The sequence below is a fragment of the Argentina silus genome (genome assembly GCF_951799395.1).
Source record: "Argentina silus genome assembly, chromosome: 20".
In the NCBI taxonomy this organism is placed as follows: domain Eukaryota; kingdom Metazoa; phylum Chordata; class Actinopteri; order Argentiniformes; family Argentinidae; genus Argentina; species Argentina silus.
In genome coordinates this window covers 15528667-15548420 of record NC_139674.1, presented here as the reverse complement: position 1 = coordinate 15548420, position 19754 = coordinate 15528667, and the positions used below count along the sequence as shown (strand labels likewise).

The 19754-nt window shown below is 50.2% G+C and overlaps 2 protein-coding genes across 2 annotated transcripts; one reads left to right on the top strand and one right to left on the bottom strand.

Moving 5' to 3' along the window:
- Positions 1-4414: 4414 nt before the first annotated feature.
- On the bottom strand, positions 4415-19468 carry pnpla8 (patatin-like phospholipase domain containing 8). The gene is made up of 10 exons (XM_083692172.1): positions 19419-19468; positions 16852-18094; positions 16420-16569; positions 16082-16233; positions 15600-15694; positions 15070-15241; positions 14331-14388; positions 13691-13885; positions 5433-5628; positions 4415-4919 (listed from the first exon to the last, which is right to left on the bottom strand). Exons 2-10 carry the CDS (start codon positions 17884-17886, stop codon positions 4648-4650), a joined length of 2325 nt encoding a protein of 774 aa, XP_083548298.1. The 5' UTR covers positions 17887-18094; positions 19419-19468; the 3' UTR covers positions 4415-4647.
- Positions 18453-18968, top strand: akap14 (A-kinase anchoring protein 14; the record flags this gene model as incomplete). The annotated part of the gene is made up of 1 exon (XM_083691926.1): positions 18453-18968. One exon carries the CDS (start codon positions 18453-18455, stop codon positions 18966-18968), a length of 516 nt encoding a protein of 171 aa, XP_083548052.1.
- Positions 19469-19754: the final 286 nt, after the last annotated feature.

Below are 19754 nucleotides of genomic sequence, written 5' to 3'. Positions count from 1 at the left end.
CCCATCAATGTACAGCTACATAACTGTGACTATTCAGTTAGGGCTGCTGATCTGAGCTAAAATCTCACCGGCCCAAAGCGCTAGTTGGTGACATGTTCCACTAGCCAGCTTTGAAAAAGACTAGCCGTGGGCTCGCGGGCTAGCGTAGCTACCATCCCTGGGACAGTAGCAAATAAAGACTCACTGGTACAAAGCGCGGATGTCTGGTTACGTAACACGTTGGTGAGAGATTAGGAGAGGATTGGAGAACATGAACATACATACATTGTGGAGGTTTCGAATGAGCAGAAGAACCGGTTGCTAGGGAACACCATTAAGAGAGACAATCCGTTTTTTCCCAAGGAGTGTGACAAGGCACTGTGTGTGTGTGTGTGTGTGTGTGTGTGTGTCCGTTAGTAATCAGGTGGTGAGGAGGTACCGTCTGGACCAGAATCATTAGTTCTCCTTCCCTCGGCATGTAAACACACTCTGACAGACATCACTTAGCCCTCGAACTTTGACCTTTGACACTGGCTCAGAACAGGAAATGAGTGCAGAGGAGAAACACATCACTCCGTATTGCACCTCACAGGTCCTGACCTGTGTCTGTAACCGTGGACACCTCAGAACGGAGGGCAGAATGTGTGTGTGTGCCTGTGTGTGTGTGTGTGTGTGTGTGTGCCCCTGTGTGTTTACTGATTGTATCTGGTTTAGTGTTGGCAGCTGAGTGCTGCTCTCTTGTTGGACAAGACAGCAGATTCTTAATCTGTGTCATCTCTTCTCCTCCGGGGTATAAATAAATGATAGACAGTAAATTCCACATTGTGACCAGTCTGTTAACCTGCACCATGGTAACATCCTGGTATTTCACCCCTCAGCTCCAGCGTCTCTAGGGGTCCATGGTCGATCTGTTCTCACGAAGGCACCTGTTCCTGTGTGTGTGTGTGTGTTCAGAGTGTGTGCGTGTGTGTATGTGTGTGTGTGTGTGTGTGTGTGTGAAATGCCTGTTAAAGCACCGTTGCCACGCCGCTTTCAAGGCTTCACACACACCTGCGCGATCCGTCACATCGCTCCTCCTCAGAGACACGGAGAACATTCCGGAGCGAGGCCGGCAGGTTAGGCAACAACACCATAACTCAGCTATAACTCAGCCCTGACAGACAGAAGTGTCCCCGTCACCCACTCCAGCCACGGGTGGGGGGTCGTGGGGAGGTGAGGTTCGTGTCTAATCCCACCAAGGCGGGGTCAAAACAAACATCACCCGTCAGTTACGCTCCAGCTCCACATGACTGGAGGTCCCCAGAGATCTTTAATTGTTGCTGTATGATGTGTGGTGTGTGTGTGTGTGTGTGTGTGTGTGTGTGTGTGTGAGTGTGTGTGTCCTCAGAGATCAGACTGCAGAGTTATTCAGGTTGATTAGGGTGATCCTGAGTATGAATGGTTGGAATGAGTGTCATGGAATGTCTGCCCTCTCCATGGAGAGACACAACCCAGCAAATCAATCCTGCAATTGGAAAAAGCAATTAATCACAGGAGAGCTGCATTCCTCTGTGACACCTCTATTGTAGTGATGTGTGTGTGTGTGTGTGTGTGTGTATGTGTGTGTGTGTGTGTATGTGTGTGTGTGTGTGTGTGTGAGAGAGAGAGAGAGAAAGATAATGAGATAACATAGATATGGTTTTGGAAACCCAGTTTGAATGAGTGTGCGCGTGTGTGTGTGTGTGTGTCTGTCTGTATGTGTGTGTGTGTGTGTGTGTGTGTGTGTGTGTGAGAGAGAGAGAAAGACAAAGATAACCACACAGACATGGTTTTGGAAACCCAGTTTGAATGTGTTTTATGACAGATGAACACTGCTACACACTGCTACACACTCCTAACAGCAGGGACGACGCAGGAGCGAGGAACGAGGGTCAAAGGTCGTCATGATGTGTATTCACCACTCTCTGAGGGGGCGTGTCCAGTCTCTACAGTGCAGTTCATCAACAGATTAACAAGGCTTGGTGCATGCTCTCAACACTGGCATCCACATACAGGAATGGAAATAATATAGGACCACACTACAATGAATCAATCGCTTTAAGATCCTTAAGTTAATTAATATACAAAATATCGTCGCGTCCTCCTCATCATCATCATCGTCATCATTCCGAAAGCCGTAACATACGAGATCAATGTTTTTCATGAGCTATCTTCATTCATCTCCGTTGGTCTCTGGGGTCACGCTGTTCTGATTAACGGTCCAACTGCCAAAGAGTTCCGGAACACTCCAGAGTGTTCCAGAGTGTTCCAGAGTGTTTTATGTGGTGTTTACTGAGCAACGATTGGCTACAAAATGAAGCATCATTTTGTACTTTATTCACCGTCGGCGCTGAATGAGTTAATAAGATGATGGCCACTCTCTATCTACTTCAACTCTGGTCAATATCAAACACGGTTCAAAATCACATATCAAACTATGTACACATGATCCCTTACAAGACCTTTCAAGATTAAGGACCAATATGACCATTTTTACAAAGTGCATGATTTTATATATTGTTGAAAAAAAGGCGTTATGTTAATCTCCCAGACTATCTATCTATTTATCTATCCTATGAGCATTTCAACGCATTCAAGTTACTCAACATGGAAAAAGGAGCTGCAAGTTACTTACAAAATAGAAAGGATTCCAGTTATTACATGTCTATAACACTGTCTGACATGCACGGGCCATCAGAAGTTCCTTCCCTGCTAACATCAGTCCAGATTCTATCATTAAAACAATTATCCTTCTCAAGCAGTGGTTGTCGTCACCAACCTGTCCAGTGCCGTAACACTTTTCTTCAAGCATGCGTTATAATGCGTTCATAACACGTTATAAGCATGTATGACTACATTATGACTACATTATGTCTCGTGTCATCTGATAATGAACCTGAGCTATTATAAGCCATTTTCCGTCAGTTGAAAGAAAAAAAGGTCTTATTGACATTCATAACGTATTATAATGATGAAACAAAGACATTATAACCGTACCTATAATGACTTATAATGCATTATAAGGCTTCATACACACCTATGGTGAGTTATAATGCCTCATAGAAAGTGTTACCTCAAGTCAGTCTAATTGAGCCATACCTGGCCACTTCCTGTCAGACTTCCTCCCCTCATCAGCTCTATCAGTCAACACCAGTGGAGGCCGGGCTCATCGTAATCAATGGACCGGAATAAGGAATGGTATGAAACGTGTTTGATTCCATTCTTTATTCCGCTCCATGTATTACGATGAGCCGGGCCTCTGATTTCTACCTCCACCAGCCTCCCCTGGTCAACACGTCCTGTCCGAGCTGAGGAACAGACCCGACCTCAGCCGGAACAAAGTCATCAAGTAATCAGTTTAAGTACATGTCTGTCTTGAGCTTGGTCCCCTCTGCCCAAGTGTCTAGTATGTAGGGTCTAGGGGTTAGGGGACAGGGGCTAGTGTCTAGTGTTTAGGGGACAGGGTCCTAGAGCTTGGAGAAGGGGACAGGGTCCTAGAGGCTAGGGGATAGGGGACAGGGTCCTAGAGGCTAGGGGACAGGTGACAGGGTCCTAGAGGCTAGGGGACAGGGTCCTCAAGGCTAGGGGATAGGGGACAGGGTCCTAGAGGCTAGGGGTTAGGGGACAGGGGCTAGTGTCTAGTGTTTAGGGGACAGGGTCCTAGAGCTTGGAGAAAGGGACAGGGTCCTAGAGGCTAGGGGACAGGGTCCTAGAGGCTAGGGGATAGGGGACAGGGACAGGGTCCTAGAGGCTAGGGGACAGGGGACAGGGTCCTAGAGGCTAGGGGACAGGGACAGGGTCCTAGAGGCTAGGGGACAGGGTCCTAGAGCTTGGAGAAAGGGACAGGGTCCTAGAGGCTAGGGGACAGGGTCCTCAAGGCTAGGGGACAGGGGACAGGGTCCTAGAGGCTAGGGGACAGGTGACAGGGTCCTAGAGGCTAGGGGACAGGTGACAGGGTCCTAGAGGCTAGGGGACAGGTGACAGGGTCCTAGAGGCTAGGGGACAGGGTCCTAGGGGACAGGGGACAGGTGACAGGGTCCTAGAGGCTAGGGGACAGGGTCCTAGAGGCTAGGGGACAGGGGACAGGGTCCAAGAGGCTAGGGGACAGGGGACAGGGTCCTAGAGGCTAGGGGACAGGGGACAGGGTCCTAGAGGCTAGGGGACAGGGGACAGGGTCCTAGAGGCTAGGGGACAGGGGACAGGGTCCTAGAGGCTAGGGGATAGGGGACAGGGACAGGGTCCTAGAGGCTAGGGGACAGGGTCCTAGAGGCTAGGGGACAGGGGACAGGGTCCTAGAGGCTAGGGGACAGGGACAGGGTCCTAGAGGCTAGGGGACAGGGACAGGGTCCTAGAGGCTAGGGGACAGGGGACAGGGTCCTAGAGGCTAGGGGACAAGGGACAGGGTCCTAGAGGACAGGGGACAGGGGACAGGGTCCTAGAGGACAGGGGACAGGGTCCTAGAGGCTAGGGGACAGGGGACAGGGTCCTAGAGGCTAGGGGACAGGGGACAGGGACAGGGTCCTAGAGGCTAGGGGACAGGGGACAGGGACAGGGTCCTAGAGGCTAGGGGACAGGGGACAGGGTCCTAGAGGCTAGGGGACAGGGGACAGGGGACAGGGTCCTAGAGGCTAGGGGACAGGGGACAGGGTCCTAGAGCTTGGAGAAGGGCAGTCCTTCGTACATGTCGGCCTTGAGCTTGGCCCACTCAGCCAGCCTCTGGATGGCGCTCTTCTCCTGGGCGAGCACGCTGGCCGCCTTCTTCAGCTTGTCCTCGTTCCGCGCCAGGTAGCGCTCGCCCTCCTCCTGCAGGAAGTTCAGCTTCTCCCGCCGGCTCTCGTCCAATGGGATGTCCTCGGTCATGTGAGGGTTGAAGCGGAAGTAGGTGTCCGGGGGGAGGAGGGCGTCGAGCATGGTGTGAACCTCTGGAGGGAGGGGGGAGAGGAGGGGGGAGAGAGAAGGGGGGGTGGGGGGGAGAAGAGGGAGAGAGAAAAGGGAGAGAAAAGGGAGAGAAGAGGGGAGAGAAGGGGGGAGGAGAAGAGGGGAGGAGGAGGGGAGGGGTGAAGCAGAGGCAACGTTAGCTAATGGTTGTGTAATGGGAGCTGTGTGAACCTCATGATGTGTGAAACCGTGAGTTAACCAATCAATGGAGGATATTGACCGGAATGCGGCGCCACACAAACCAACCGCCAACCACCTTGAAACGGTGTGTGTTCAGCTCAGCGAGGGAGCGTTTCAGAACAAAGGTTTATAAATAACCTGTCCCGTGGTTTAATCCCCATCAATGGACAGATGTGGAACGTGAGATAGACACACACACACACACACACACACACACACACACACACACACACACACACACACACACACACACACACACACACACACACACACACACACACACACACACACACACACACACACACACACACACCTACCCTCGGTGTCGGTGGCGCTGCTGATGACGTTGGTGATCTTGGTCTTGAGGCTGGTGTAGCTGGTGCTGTTCCGGCCGGCGGTCTCGTAGCGGCCCGTGCCCAGGGACACCACACACTGGACCGGCGTGCTGGGCCACAGGCACTTACACTCATGGATGGCCAGCGCTGTGGGGTTGTTGATCAGCAGGCCTCCGTCCTAAACACACACGCACACGCACACGCACACGCAAACATACACACACACACACACACACACGCACACGCACACAGACATACAGACACACACAAACAAGTCCAGTTATTAACTTAAATACACACTATAGGAATAGCAGGAAGTCTTGACAAAAACAATAACTAAACCTGGTCAATATCACCTAATGATAAACATTTGTAATGTTTACATTGAACATGATGCTTCTACATGCCCTGTTCTACCAGTATGACTTTCTGACAAAGGTTCACAATAACAAACGCCCTAGAGCAGGCAGGCAGACACACACGCACGCTAGAAGATAGGATATGTTGAATATGAAAAGCATTCATCATCCCTTCAGGGGGAGGTGTGAACACAATGACAGCTTTCACTGCTGCTCTGATGTCTGCCAATTACCCTGAGGTAACATAGGGTGTGTTTGTGTGTGTGTGTGTGTGTGTGTGTGTGTGTGTGTGTACACGTGCTTTATCCAGAGGTAACCCAGGGGTAAACTGGCAGCGATCCGTAATGTACCTATAATGGAGGGGTGGGTGTGTATATGTGTGTGTGTGTGTGTGTGTGTGTGTGTGTGTGTGTGTGTGTGTGTGTGTGTGTGTGTGTGTGTGTGTGTGTGTGTGTTAATGTTAATGTAGCATATAAACTCCATAGCTGCACCCCCAGGCTAAGCTGGCTAGGCTAGAGAATGATGCAGCGTCTGGTGGTGACCCCTGACCCCGTGGGGCTGAACAACAACAAGCTAAAGCGCTAGGCTAGCTCCCGGTGAAAGACCTCTGTCGACGCGGGATGGTTCCACCCAGAGGGTCGAGGTCTGGGGAACGTCGCTCCAGCGCCCAGACAGACAGCTGCTCAATATTAAAGAGGTCTTTCATGGAGATATGGCACGATCAATTATTCACCACACATTTACATAAGCAGTGGTGAATGTTGCCTGTGGTGAACAAACCAGGTTAGCCAGACACAGGGATGAAGGGTTCTCACTTCTCAATACGGTGTGTGTGTGTGTGTGTGTGTGTGTGTGTGTGTGTGTGTGTGTGCTCCGGCTGATCAAAAGCGTACACATTCTATTCCACAACAGAGAATGAATATCTATGAATATCTACGGCCCTGACTTGCGATCACAGTCAGCGAACAAATGACCTACTATGCTAAAAGCTAACTGTTATTTCTAGTTGTTGTTGTTGTTGTTGTTGTTGTTGTTTCCCCGTCAGCCACGCCGCGACGTGTGACCTGTTTACCGACAAGCCAATGAGGTCCTCCCGCATCTGCACTAACGAGGGGCTGTGCGCCGCGTTAACGAGGTGGGACACGGTGCTGCAGGCCTCCTGATTACACGCCGAGATGAACCTCGCTGTCTAATTAAGACGAGCACACACAGGTGACCGGATCGCTCCGTGTGGCCGACGGTGATTAGATCAGCATCAGACGCGCCTGACAAACGCTTAAGGCATCTAGATAGCGAACGGGGTAAAGGACGCTAACGCCGGCTCTGTCGAGAATACCCTTCGTCGAGAAAACGTGAAAGTGTGTTACAGCCCGATTTAACTAATTTAGTACCAAGGGTGACTTTATTCACCAACAATGCATAAGTCATTTTGTAAATTGGTAAATACCGCATAAAACACTCGGTTGGCACTGTAGGTGGTGAGTGTGTTCCGGAATTCTTTGGCAGTTGGTGAGTTAATCACCAGGGTTGGGATTGGGAAGCCATCCATTTTTAGAAGATAACGACTTATAAAGAGATTTTTTTTTACAACCGTAATAAAACAGTTGAAACGGCCTCAGTGATTGCCTCTTTAGAAGACGCAGGGAAAGTCATGTAGAGGTGAATAGCTGGGTGGGAAGGAGGGGGGGAGGAGGGGGGAGGAGGGGGGGAGGAGAAGCAGCAGTTGAAAGGGAATCAAAGCAGAGCTGGCCGGGCCATCTGATGATCCTGGGAGCAGAACCTGTTCGGAGACAGACAGAGCCCTCTTTTAAGAGTCACTGTCAGCCTTTTCTCAACGGTTAGGAACACGACTCCTTGCGTCCTGTCCTCCACTCCGCATCCTACTGGAAACCCATTGGAGGAGAGGACCTAGGTTCCTCCCCTTCGATCTTCTCCTCCAATGCTTTTTGAGGAGGAAGCGAGCGGAGGATGGAGGAGAGGATGGACGCACAGACTGTTTTCCTGACAGTTGAGAAGAGGCTATTTACTGTAAGTGGTTGCATGAACACTAAGCTCTCAGCTGCAGCAATTAGCCTAGACTATAGCACAATGGACAGAGAGAGAGAGAGAGAGAGAGAGAGAGAGAGAGAGAGAGAGAGAGAGAGAGAGAGAGAGACAGAGAGAGAGAGAGCCTCCCAGAGACAGAGCTGTGTGAACCAAGCCACACCTTATAGCCTGACTAGACTAGCTGTTGTCATTAAGTAAATCACTAGTCTAAAGGGCTTTACACAATACAGGGCCGAACCAAACCAAACAGGATCAGATGTCCTTTCACACTGTCCTTTCCAGCCCAGCACCTATGGTGGATAGAAATCGGAGGTAGAAATCGGAGGACGGGCTCGTTGTAATGCATGGAATGGAATGAGGAATGGTATCAACCATGTGTGTGACACCATTCCTAATTCCATACCATGCGTTACAATGAGCCCGTCCTTCGATCTCTGCCTCCCCGGGTCAGTCCCTATAAAAGCCCTGAGTGATTGTTTCGATCCAGAGGTCGTCCTGCAACATTATGTCATTACCCCAGCTGCTCCGCTCCCCTGACCTCTGACCCCGGGGTCAGGGAGCCGTAATGAGGTTCAAGCTGCCTCCAATCACAACAGCAGGATCATAAAGAGAGAAGAGTGGTCATCCCTCCGCCATAATAGACGATCCACCAATCACGGTGCACACACAATCTCTCTCTCACACACACACACTCACACACACAATCTCTCTCTCACACACACACAATCTCTCTCTCACACACACACACACACACAATCTCTCTCTCACACACACACAATCTCTCTCTCACACACACACAATCTCTCTCTCACACACCCACAATCTCACACCCAATCTCTCACACACACACACACACACACACACACACACACACACACACACACACACACCACCTACAGAGAAGCACCGTCATCATTTCACAAGGACAACATACGGGCTAAAGGCAATCTTCCAACCACAACACAACACCCAGAGACCTTGAGAGGGCCCAGAGCATGAGCAAGAGAAGCAACATCATCTGTTTTACAAAGACTGTCTTCAATCACGCCACACACAACCAAAGGCCCTGGCTGCCTGTGCAAGAGAGACAAGTCATACAGTGTCCAATACTACTGGTTCCCTGAATCCCTAAAAGGTGAAACCAACCTGAAAAAAGAAAACATTGAATTAAAGCTGAGAACCTCTACTTTAACCTCAAGTTAACCTTTAAGTCATCGTTTGATTTCAAATCCAAACTGTTGGAGTACAGAGCTGAAAGAAGACACACATGCTTATGGAGGACACAACAATACAAACACAAGCCTGGCTTCCACTCTAAATATAAATAAATATAATAAATATACGCCATTTAGCTGACGCTTTTATCCAAAGCGACTTACATTGAGTTCATTGAGTTCATACATTTCAGTATATATGGTCCCAGCGGGAATCAAACCCCCAACCTAAGCGTTGTTAGAGCCATGCTCCACCACCTGAGCCACAGAGGACCACAGAGGACCACAGAGGACCACAGAGGACCACACACACACAACATAACACAGAGGACCAACTCTGGGTTTAACATCCCAGTTTAACCTCAGCTGGTTGCTATGCAACACCTGTTCACTTCTGGAAGCTAAGAGGGCGAGAGGGTGTATGTGTGTGTGGAATATGTGTGTGTGGTGTGTGTGTGTGTGTGTGTGTGTGTGTGTGTGTGTGTGTGGCCAGTACTAGACTACTCTCTTGCCTGTCACAGTGTCTTACTGGGAGGGGTTTTAACTAGGCCTTGATGCAACAGCCAGTGAAGTGCAGCACGTCTCCTGTGGCTTCTGGAGGACCTCTTTAAAAACAACATCACTGAGCACCACATTATGATACATCTCCTCTGCCCCAGGACTGAGAAAGCTGCTTTCATACAGTAGGCTTTCCTCATCTGTCTGTCTGCCTGCCTGCCTGTCTGTCAGGCAGACAGACAGACAGACAGACAGGCAGGCATGGCAGACAGACAGATAGGCATGACAGACAGTTGTGACAGACAGGCAGGCAAGTGTAGCATGCAGGCAGCCAGACAGGCAGACAGATAGACGGACAGATTGTCTACCTGCCTGCCTGTTTGTCTACCTGCCTGCCTATCTGTCTGTCTGTCTGTCTGCCTGCATGCTATGCTTGCCTCTCTGTCTGTCTGTCTGTCTGTCTGTCTGTCTGTCCACTGTTATGGCAGACTTCCAGTGTGAAATTCAACCTGTAGAGATGAGAAGTGGAGTGAGAGTGAGAGAGGACTGGTTCACACCGCCAGCAGAACACAGAGCAGCTCCAAGAGGAATGTAGACAGCAACACTGACAAGTATCCACTCTCTCTCTCCCACTCCCTCTCCCCCCCACCATCCTTCCCTCCCGCCCTCTTCTTCTCCTCCTCCCTCTCTCTCTCCCACTCCCTCTCTCCCCCACCATCCTTCCCTCCCGCCCTCTTCTTCTCCTCCTCCCTGTCTCTCCCCCACCATCCTTCCCTCCCGCCCTCTTCTTCTCCTCCTCCCTCTGTCTCTCCTGTCTCCCTCTCCCCCACCATCCTTCCCTCCCGCCCTCTTCTTCTCCTCCTCCCTCTGTCTCTCCTGTCTCCCTCTCCCCCACCATCCATCTCTCCCGCCCTCTTCTTCTCCTCCTCCTCCCTCTGTCTCTCCCTCCCCCCTCTGTCTCTCCCTCCCCATTCTCTTTCTGCCTCTCCCTCCCTCTCTCTCCACACCCCCAGGGATGCTTCTGTTTGGCCAATCTGGGTATTGGGTTGGCACGAACCACAGAGTGATGCCAACCAAGAGCACTGAACCATGGTGTTATAAACAGGGGAGGTGGACTGAACCATGGTGTTATAAACAGGGGAGGTGGACTGAACCATGGTGTTATAAACAGAGGGGAGGTGGACTGAACCATGGTGTTATAAACAGAGGGGAGGTGGACTGAACCATGGTGTTATAAACAGAGGGGAGGTGGACTGAACCATGGTGTTATAAACAGGGGAGGTGGACTGAACCATGGTGTTATAAACAGGGGAGGTGGACTGAACCATGGTGTTATAAACAGGGGAGGTGGACTGAACCATGGTGTTATGAACAGAGGGGAAGTGGACTGAACCATGGTGTTATGAACAGAGGGGAGGTGGACTGAACCATGGTGTTATGAACAGAGGGGAGGCAGGCTGACATGCCAACACAACCACTATTAAAGGGATAGTTCACTCTAAAATCCCATTTCTGCGATTAACCACATTACCCTCCACTCTCCACAAGGGGCAGTATACTGGACCCCCATACGCTTTCATGATATTGGAAATGTGTCTGCTGCGAGTATGGATTAGAGTGAGGATTTACAGTCAGCTATCCCTTTAATTGAAGATGGCACCCAGACCAGGATTTACAGTCAGCTATCCCTTTAATTGAAGATGGCACCTGGACCAGGAGCAGAGAGAGTTCAGCTGTCAACATGTTTCCAAGCCAAGCTAAGGCAGTGTTTGCATGTTAATAAAACCCCTGTGTGTGTGGGTGTGGGTGTATACATGTGTGTGTGCTTGCGCATGTGTGTGTGTACAGAAACTAGCGATATCATATTAACCATATGAAGCAGAATGAGATTAGAGATAAGGGTCTGTTAGGGTCTAGTCATTAGCAGGGTTAAGGGTGTCCACTGGGGCTGTGGTGGAAGGTGGGAGGGAGGGAGGGAGGGAGGGAGGGAGAGCGCTTTGATAGTTTATGGTGTAATGAAAATATAATTTGATATAAAGGACTTCATTAAATGTTTCTTCAAGCTTAATCATGGTCAGTGGGAGTGGGAGGCCATCAAGATAACAGCTAAGCCCAGGAAACCAGCCAGACATGACAGGATGGAGCTATGACAGAAAAATTATAGAGAGTAACTATGAGTGTAAAATGACAGAAAGTAACTGAGTGTAAAATGACAGAAAGGAACTGTAGGGATTACCATGGGGACTGGTACTGATAATAAAACTAGAAATGATGTCGATTGAAGAGTTCTAAAAGGACAGAAAAAACAACACGGCTCTCAAGTGGCAAGCAGGACCTGAATACATTAGAAGTGACTTAGGAAGTGAATTAAGGTAATTAGTCTTCTCCTTGAAGCTGCTTGAGATGAGGGGGCAGGGGGCCAACGAAAGCACAGTGGCACACAGTGAATAAAACATGTCATTATATCATCCATCTTTCTCTGTAGGACTGGTGGCTGAGACCGCTGAGACACACACACACACACACACACACACACACACACACACACACACACACACACACACACACACACACACACACACACACACACACACACACACACACACAACCCCTGATATATATGTGTGTGTGTGTGTGTGTGTGTGTGTGTGTGTGTGTCGGCTCTCCCCCTTGTGTGTGTGTGTGTGTGTGTGTGTGTGTGTGTGTGTGTGTGTGTGTGTGTGTGTCCTACCCGGTTGGAATATAACTCCCCATGGCCTGGCTAAGAGGTAGCTCCATGACAACCAGAGTGTATCCAAGGATCTGAGTGACAGCTGGCTTTGCATTCACCGTTGACTTCCTGCTTCCTGTCACGACCTGAGCTACAGGTCAAGAAGCAGCCTTCTCTCTGTGACGCAGGTGGACGTCTGCTACCAAACACTGGCAGAACAGGCGTCCAGACCAGACAGATCAAAAAGCAGCCTGGATTAATAAAAGTTAACTCACTGACTTCCAAAGAATTCCGGAACACTCCCCACCTAGAGTGCCTAAAGTGTTCTATGTGGTGTTTACCTAGCAACAACACTCTGATTGGCTCCAAAATTAATCATTATTTATGGATTTTTGGTGAATAAAGTCACCCTTTGCACCCTAGAATGTTGACAATTTGGGCAATCAGCAGACAGGCAGGTAGGGAGACAGACAGGCAGGCAGGCAGGCAGACAGAGAGACAGACAGACAGACAGACAGGCAGGCAGACAGACAAACAGAGACAGAGAGACAGAGAGACAGACAGACAGACAGACAGCAACTGGGAGTGTCTGCTGTACAGGAACCTATTCTCTTTCATTAGGAGTCAGTACAGCCCACTTCCCTGCTAACAACGTAGGCTACAGGAAGGCAAGGCAGGCTCTGTCATGGGGTTGGGAGGGAGGGAGGGAGGGAGGGGGGGGGGGGGAGGGGGGCTAAGTGTTTGATGTGGGGGAGCAGCATGGAGCCAAGGGTGCTCGCTGTATTCTCGCTCGCTCTCTCTCTCGCTCTCTCTCTCTCTCTCTCTCTCTCTCTCTCTCTCCATCTCCCTCCCTCCCTCCCTCTCAGCTTAAGTCTCCTGCAGACAGGCATGTGCCAATATGGAGATTGCTGTCAAGGCTGGGCCTCTAAATGGTGAAACACACACACACACACACACACACACACACACACACACTAATGCAAGCTAATGGCCTCTGGACTTGGGAAGGTCTCTCAGGGAATGTATTGACAGTGTATTGATGTGTGAGCAACTGCAGGTAAGTGGGTTTATCAACTCTCTAGAACCAAGAAGATGGATACACAGACGGAGAGAGAGAGAGAGAGAGAGAGAGAGAGAGAGAGAGAGAGAGAGAAAGAGAGAGAGAGAGAGAGAGAGAGAGAGAGAGAGAGAGAGAGAGAGAGAGAGATAGAGAGAGAGATAGATAGAGAGAGAGATAGATAGATAGAGAAAGAGAGAGATACTGTAGATAGATAGATAGACAGAGAGAGAGAGCTAGAGAAAGAGAGATAGATAGAGAGAGAGAGACCTAGAGAAAGAGAGATAGATAGAGAGAGAGAGACCTAGAGAAAGAAAGAGAGAGAGAGGTAACAGACTGGGAGGTGTGGTGTGTACCTGGTGCAGATCCTTCCCCAGCACACACTCCTGGAAGTACCCCGGGGCGGCGGAGGAGGCTCGGATGGCCTCCCACATCTTGTGCTTGCAGTCCCCCAGGTAGTGGGAGCGCACCCCTGGCAGCAGACTGTAGTTCCTGAACACGTAGGCCTTCAGAGGCAGGCCCCGGTTCACTATGGTGCTCACCGCTGACACCTAGTGGACGAGGAAGGGTAATGAGCGCTGGCGTTGTGGTGTTTGTAATCCTCAATCATTTTTTTATTTGTTGGAGCAGACGACTATTTCTACTTATCTAAATAAATACATCAATAAGTGAAACTCTGAGAGTATGGCTGTAAATTGCTCAGCCCCCCGGTTCACTGTGGTGCTCACCGCTGACACCTAGTGGACGAGGAGAGGTAATGAACGAAGGCACACAGCCAAATGATGACACTGTTGTTTTTACTGTCGGTCTACGTGAGTGTGACACGCCTTGCCTTGCCTCCCCCCTGCCATCTTACTGCAAAACCACAATGGACATAAGCCTTCTGGCACTGTTGTGCTGTTAATTCTCAACCATTTTTAATTTGATTTGTAGCAGATGACTACTTTTAATTAACTTTTTTGAGCTGAGGACCAACATGGAAGACTCGGAACTCACCTTGGGGCAGTCAGGGTCCCTGGCACTCTCCACCATGACACTTTCTCCCATTCTCTCCCTGTTGATCAACATCATCATCATCATCATCATCAACACCAGTCCCTTATTCCATTCATGGTCATATCAGGTGAAACACATGTAAACACAGTCTTCTCTCCTTGTCTCCTCTCCTTCATCTGCCCAGACATGAAAGAGTTAAGCCCTGTTCCAATACTTTCAAAATGCATCCCTCCTCCTTCCTCCCTCCTCCCTCCTCCCTCCTCCTTCCTCCCTCCTCCCTCCCTTGAGGAAATCACTGATGTAACCTGATTGGACAGGTAAAAAAAAAAAAAAAAAAAGCTTTTCACTCCACCAATCACGTCATGTCAGATCAGTGGCCTCGACAAGGAAGGGAGGACAGACGGATGCATTTAACCCATTTAGTGTCGAGGGTGAATAAAGTCGTCCAAATTGTCAACATTCCAGAGTGCCAAGGGTGACTTTATTCACCAAAAATGCATAAATGATGATCCTTCATTTTGTAGCCAATCACAGCACTGTTGCTAGGTAGATACCACATAGAACACTTGGAACACTCTAGGTGGGGAGTGTTCCGGAACTCTTTGGCAGTTGGTGGGTTAAAGACTATTCAAACAGGACCAATGAGCAGTGCCACCTCCCAGAGCCACCTGGGAGCAGACAGAGAGGGGAAGCCCCTGTAGACTATTGGGACACACCCCGGCCCCCCCTGGGGACTCACTTGAGGATGTTCTCCCAGATCTCGCTGTCGTAGAAGGCGTGGCTCCACCCCATCTTCACGGTTCCCACGATGACGTTCTGCTTGAAGACGTCAGAACCCAGCTTCCTGTAGAGCTCCTCACACTCGTCCAGAGGGATCTGGAACACCCCCAACATGAAGGCCAGGATGGCACCTGGGGGGGGGGGGGGGGGGAGGAAAGAGAAAGAAGAAGAGTTTAGAGGGGAGAAGGGAGGGAAGATGAAAGGGGAGAAGGGAGGGAAGATGAAAGGGGAGAAGGGAGGGAAGAGTTCAGACAGGAGAAGGGAGGGAAGAGTTTAGAGGGGAGAAGGGAGGGATGAGGTTGGGGAGATGAAAGAGCGGGAGATTATTATGATTTATGACAGATTATGCTTTGGCCACAGGAAGTAGCATTACACCATGCTGCTGTGGAAGAGGAGGGATGGAGAGACAGAATACAGACAGAGAATAGAGGGAGGACAGAGAGAGAGAGAGAGAGAGAGAGGGAGAGAGAGACAGGCAGGAGACAGTACCTGTGCTGACGCCACAGATGTAGTCAAACAGCTGGTAGATGGGTTTCCCTGTCAGGGTCTGGAGTTTGTGGAGGGTCTGCAGGGCCACCAAACCCCTGCAAGTACACGTGTATCAATTCAATGCTTGTTCTACGTAGCATTTCACAACTGTTCATCGCTTCATCTTCTGTTCGGCCCAAAACTGATGAGCAAGTAAAAGAACTATTTTGCCTTAATTTAGGCGAGAGTTAGGCATAAGGTCAGGAGTTAAGGTTAAGGTTGAGAGTTGAGGTGAAGGTTGGAGTCAGGGGGGGTTCATTTACCCGGACACAGGTCAGCCTAAGCCTTCCGCTGCACTAGAAGCACTTCCAAAGAGAAGAATTTCCTTGACCTCGTGATAATGGGCAGTAAAGTGATGTTAATCTAAGCAGACTCTACCAGAGTACAGTGCTCTACCTCGTGATAATGGGCAGTGAAGTGATGTTAATCTAAGCAGACTCTACCTGGTTCCCCCTCCGTCGATGGACAGGACCCGTATGCCTCGGCCCTTGACGGGGTCTGTGTAGCCCACCAGGGCCAGGGCCTCTCTGACAGCAGCCTGCAGCGCGGGGGCTCTGGCCTGCCTCAGACGCAGCAGGCAGGGGAGGACTCTCTCCTAGAGGGTGGGGGGGAGACGGGGGGATATTCACTGGAAGAATACACTCAATACACTCAACACACACACACACACACACACACACCTACAGTCTCCCCTCACCTTGACTCTAGTATACACACACACACACACACACACACACACACACACACACAGACACACACACACACACACACCTCCTCTCACCATGACAGCCACTCCTCGTGTCTCTGGGTACTCCATCAGATGGTAGCTGAGCAGCTCCACCCGGCTGGTGAGGACCTTGACGTCTGTCACCCTCTGCAGGCCTTTCACCAGGGCTCTGGTCCTGTTGTCCAGGCTTACCCGGGCTACGATCTAGAACAGGGTTAGGGTTAGGGCTAGGGCTAGGGTTTGCATAGAGCTTAAGCATAAGTACATTTTCATTATCACCAGAATAACAGAGTCTAAATGTTTAACATACATTTCAATTTGAGAGGGGAAGAGTACACCAAACAAAGCAACCAAAGACGTGTGCAGAAATATGTGACAAATATTGACTTAAAATAAAGAAAATGACCAGGAACAGTTATTAAAGACACCTTTAGTAACGTCTGTAACATCTCAGACATCTGCCGGTCGGGGTTCATCTTCACTAACCTTCTCTTCCCGTGTCAGGATCCTCCTGGCCTTTTCCTCAGCAGCAGCCTTCCCCTTCTCCTTCTCCTTCTCCTCCTCCTCGCTCTCCTTGTTCCCTGCCGCCTTGGCCACAGCGCCCCCTGGAGGCGGAGTCAGAGACCCCTTCTCCTCCTCCACTTTGATGCTTTTAGAATTCGACCTGAACTTGGGCACCAGGGGGGCGATGTAGCTGCCCACGAACTCCTGGACGCTGGGTCGGGGGTACGACAGGTAGTGGCTGAAGCCTTTCTTGGGTGAGGTAGCTGGAGTGGTGGTGGTGGGGGTGGGGGTGGCTGGGACAGGGGGGCTGCCCGTTGAAGGCGGCTCTGGCACGGGGACCCCCGAAATCGGGCTAGCCTGATCTGGGGAAGAAGGGGGGTCCGGAGGAGGGGGGGTAGCAGCATCGATGGCCTTGGTCCCGGCCACCGGTGCCGGTACAGGGATACGCTCCCCACTCCCGGTCCCAGTGCTCTGATGCCGTTGGCCAATAACAGTCTTAGAGGCTGAAGCGCTGCCGTTCATATGGTGCGCCCTCTTGTGGTCGTCCCCCAGCTGTGCGTCACTCCCAAAGTAGTCGTTGACGTGCTGGGAGATGGTGTTGTAGGTCTCGTCTATGCTGGTAGTGAGAGCTGCTGGGTGGAACAGCTGGAGGGTCTGCTTAGCCACCGTGGAGGAGTTAGCGGTGGTGTTAGCGACCGACGAGGCGAGGCTGGCTTTGGGCTTCGTCTGGGCTAGGAAGGACTTCTCTGTGGCCTTCGGTTGCTGCTGCTGCTGCTGCGCCTCCTCCTCCCTCTCCTTCTCCTTCTCCTTCTCCTCTCCGTTCCTCTGCTCCGGCTCTGGGGGTGTCATGGTGACAGACGCCGCCGCGGTCGTTGCATCGTTCGCTAGGGGCTCCGCTTTGACCAGTACCTTCTCGGCATGGGCCGCGCCGGGCTTGAGGCGGGATATTTTGGAGATGAGGTCTGTGCCGCTGACCGCTTTGGAGACGGTGTCGAGCGTGGTCCTGATCCGAGACATGCGTCAGTTCACATGAGAGGAAGACGAGGGGTTAGAACGGCGTGTGTCCGGCGGGCCTACAGCCTGAGCTGGTGAGGGTGTGGTTGGGCCTTGGGGTGCCACTCTGGTGAGCCATTTGCCAAAGGTTCGCTCTCTCAAGGTCTTTTATTTGGGTCGAATAAACGAAATACAAAGGAATGTTGCCTCATTTGATTTTAGGATCAAAGCCCTAAATGAAAAAGAAAAATAGGAAATGTCAGAAAACAGAAAACACACACATAAATCTTTTTCATACTGTAAACCAAAGAAAAGGTTGTATTTATTTATTTTCCTTCTAAAATGAAGAGATGGGTTTCTCCCTCTCTGCACCGAGGGCTCCGGTCGGCCCTTAAAATACCCGGATGTCCGGCCGACCTCGGCCTCCGTTCCGTGGTAGCCATGGCAACCGGTCTAAACAATAACATCTTACGATAACGAACACCTTGCTCGCCGTGTAAAACGTACACGTTGGCAAACTATTTTTTTTTAAGTATTTTTTTTGTTTAAAGTATTTTCTTGGAGTTAAGTTTTGAATACAGTCATTGATGATGGGAGACGACCGACCTTCATCAAATCTAAGCTTCAGGGCATCTGAGATCGTGAAAGGTGTGCTGGAATACGCTAGCAAGGCCGTGCAAAGGGCAGAGGAACGGTTCCCTGACTACAAGATGCGAGACATCGAATGGATCAGTTGCAAAGACTTCACCATCGAACTGGGAAAGAAGCAAATCGAGGAGTACATTCACACATGGGAGTTGCACACCAGTTGGCTTTTCAGTCTAGAGTTCCTCCAGGAAAACGAAGTGGAGTTTCACAAACAGTACCGCTACAGGGCTCAGTGGAGCATCCCTACCCGTCGCACCCCGATCCCGAAGGGAACCGCCTGCGTCTACTTCGTCATCGAGATCTCCAAGATCAAACCCCAGACTTTGCCCGTGGAGGTGCACTTCCTGGTCGAGTCCAACCGGCTGACACACAGACCGGGGAAAACGAGATTCAGAGAAAAGTGGCTGAAAGATGTCATCGAAAGCAAGGCTTTGCTCCAGGACACAGTCAGCTTTTAACCTTGCAAACAAAACGTTTAGAATCTAGCAAGGTGGCCAAAGTTTATGTTACATTTCTATACAATCACATGGACAATCCAAAGAATGGCAAGTCAAGTGTCGCAATGTATGTGATTAGCAGCAGTGTTACGCTAGCTATTGGGTTTACATCAATAAAAGACCTCTTGACAATAACATCACTGTCTTCACTTCACTGTTCATTCACTGAACGGATAACACAGACCATTCCACAACGTACTACTACTACGTAGCTAGCCAGCTAGCAAGCTAATGACAGCTAGCAAGTCGCTAGCTCGTAAATGCAACAACACATAAATAACAGCCTGACTGGGAGACCGTTATCAAGAGCTCTCAATCTCCTTCTAAATGGTGAGAAACCGTTACAAACATATGTATTCAGCACGGCTCCATGGCAACAGTAATTCCTCAAGGTAAATGCTGGCAAATTACATGAAATGGGTCAGTTGTTCGTTCAGTTGCTTGTTGTTAGCTGTCCACCATGGAAAAAAACAGGAAGATGAGCAACAGAACGTGTCAGTGGGTCCGTTCGGTTAGATTACACCGGGCGATGCCCCGGCATGTGACCGGTCTTAACCGGGAAGGGCGGAGTAGCCTATGTCCTTTCCATAACATTATATGATATCATTTCCTCTCTAGTTGTCCTTTGGAAGGCAAATAGATATTCAATTGGAGGTCATCTGGTGTACGTTTTCATCGATAGCAAACACTTTTGGCATATGAAAACAGAGCATTCTGACCCATTACTACACTAGTGCTTGTTATAAG

Bases quoted from the DNA above. Each gene is read 5' to 3' on its own strand.
- pnpla8 (XM_083692172.1), bottom strand. From the start codon at position 17,886: ATGTCTCGGATCAGGACCACGCTCGACACCGTCTCCAAAGCGGTCAGC. The intron at 14,389-15,069 runs GTGAGTCCCCAG...GTTGATCAACAG, and splicing joins ATCTGGGAGAACATCCTCAA to GGAGAGAATGGGAGAAAGTG. The intron at 13,886-14,330 runs GTGAGTTCCGAG...CTCGTCCACTAG, and splicing joins GGGACCCTGACTGCCCCAAG to GTGTCAGCGGTGAGCACCAT.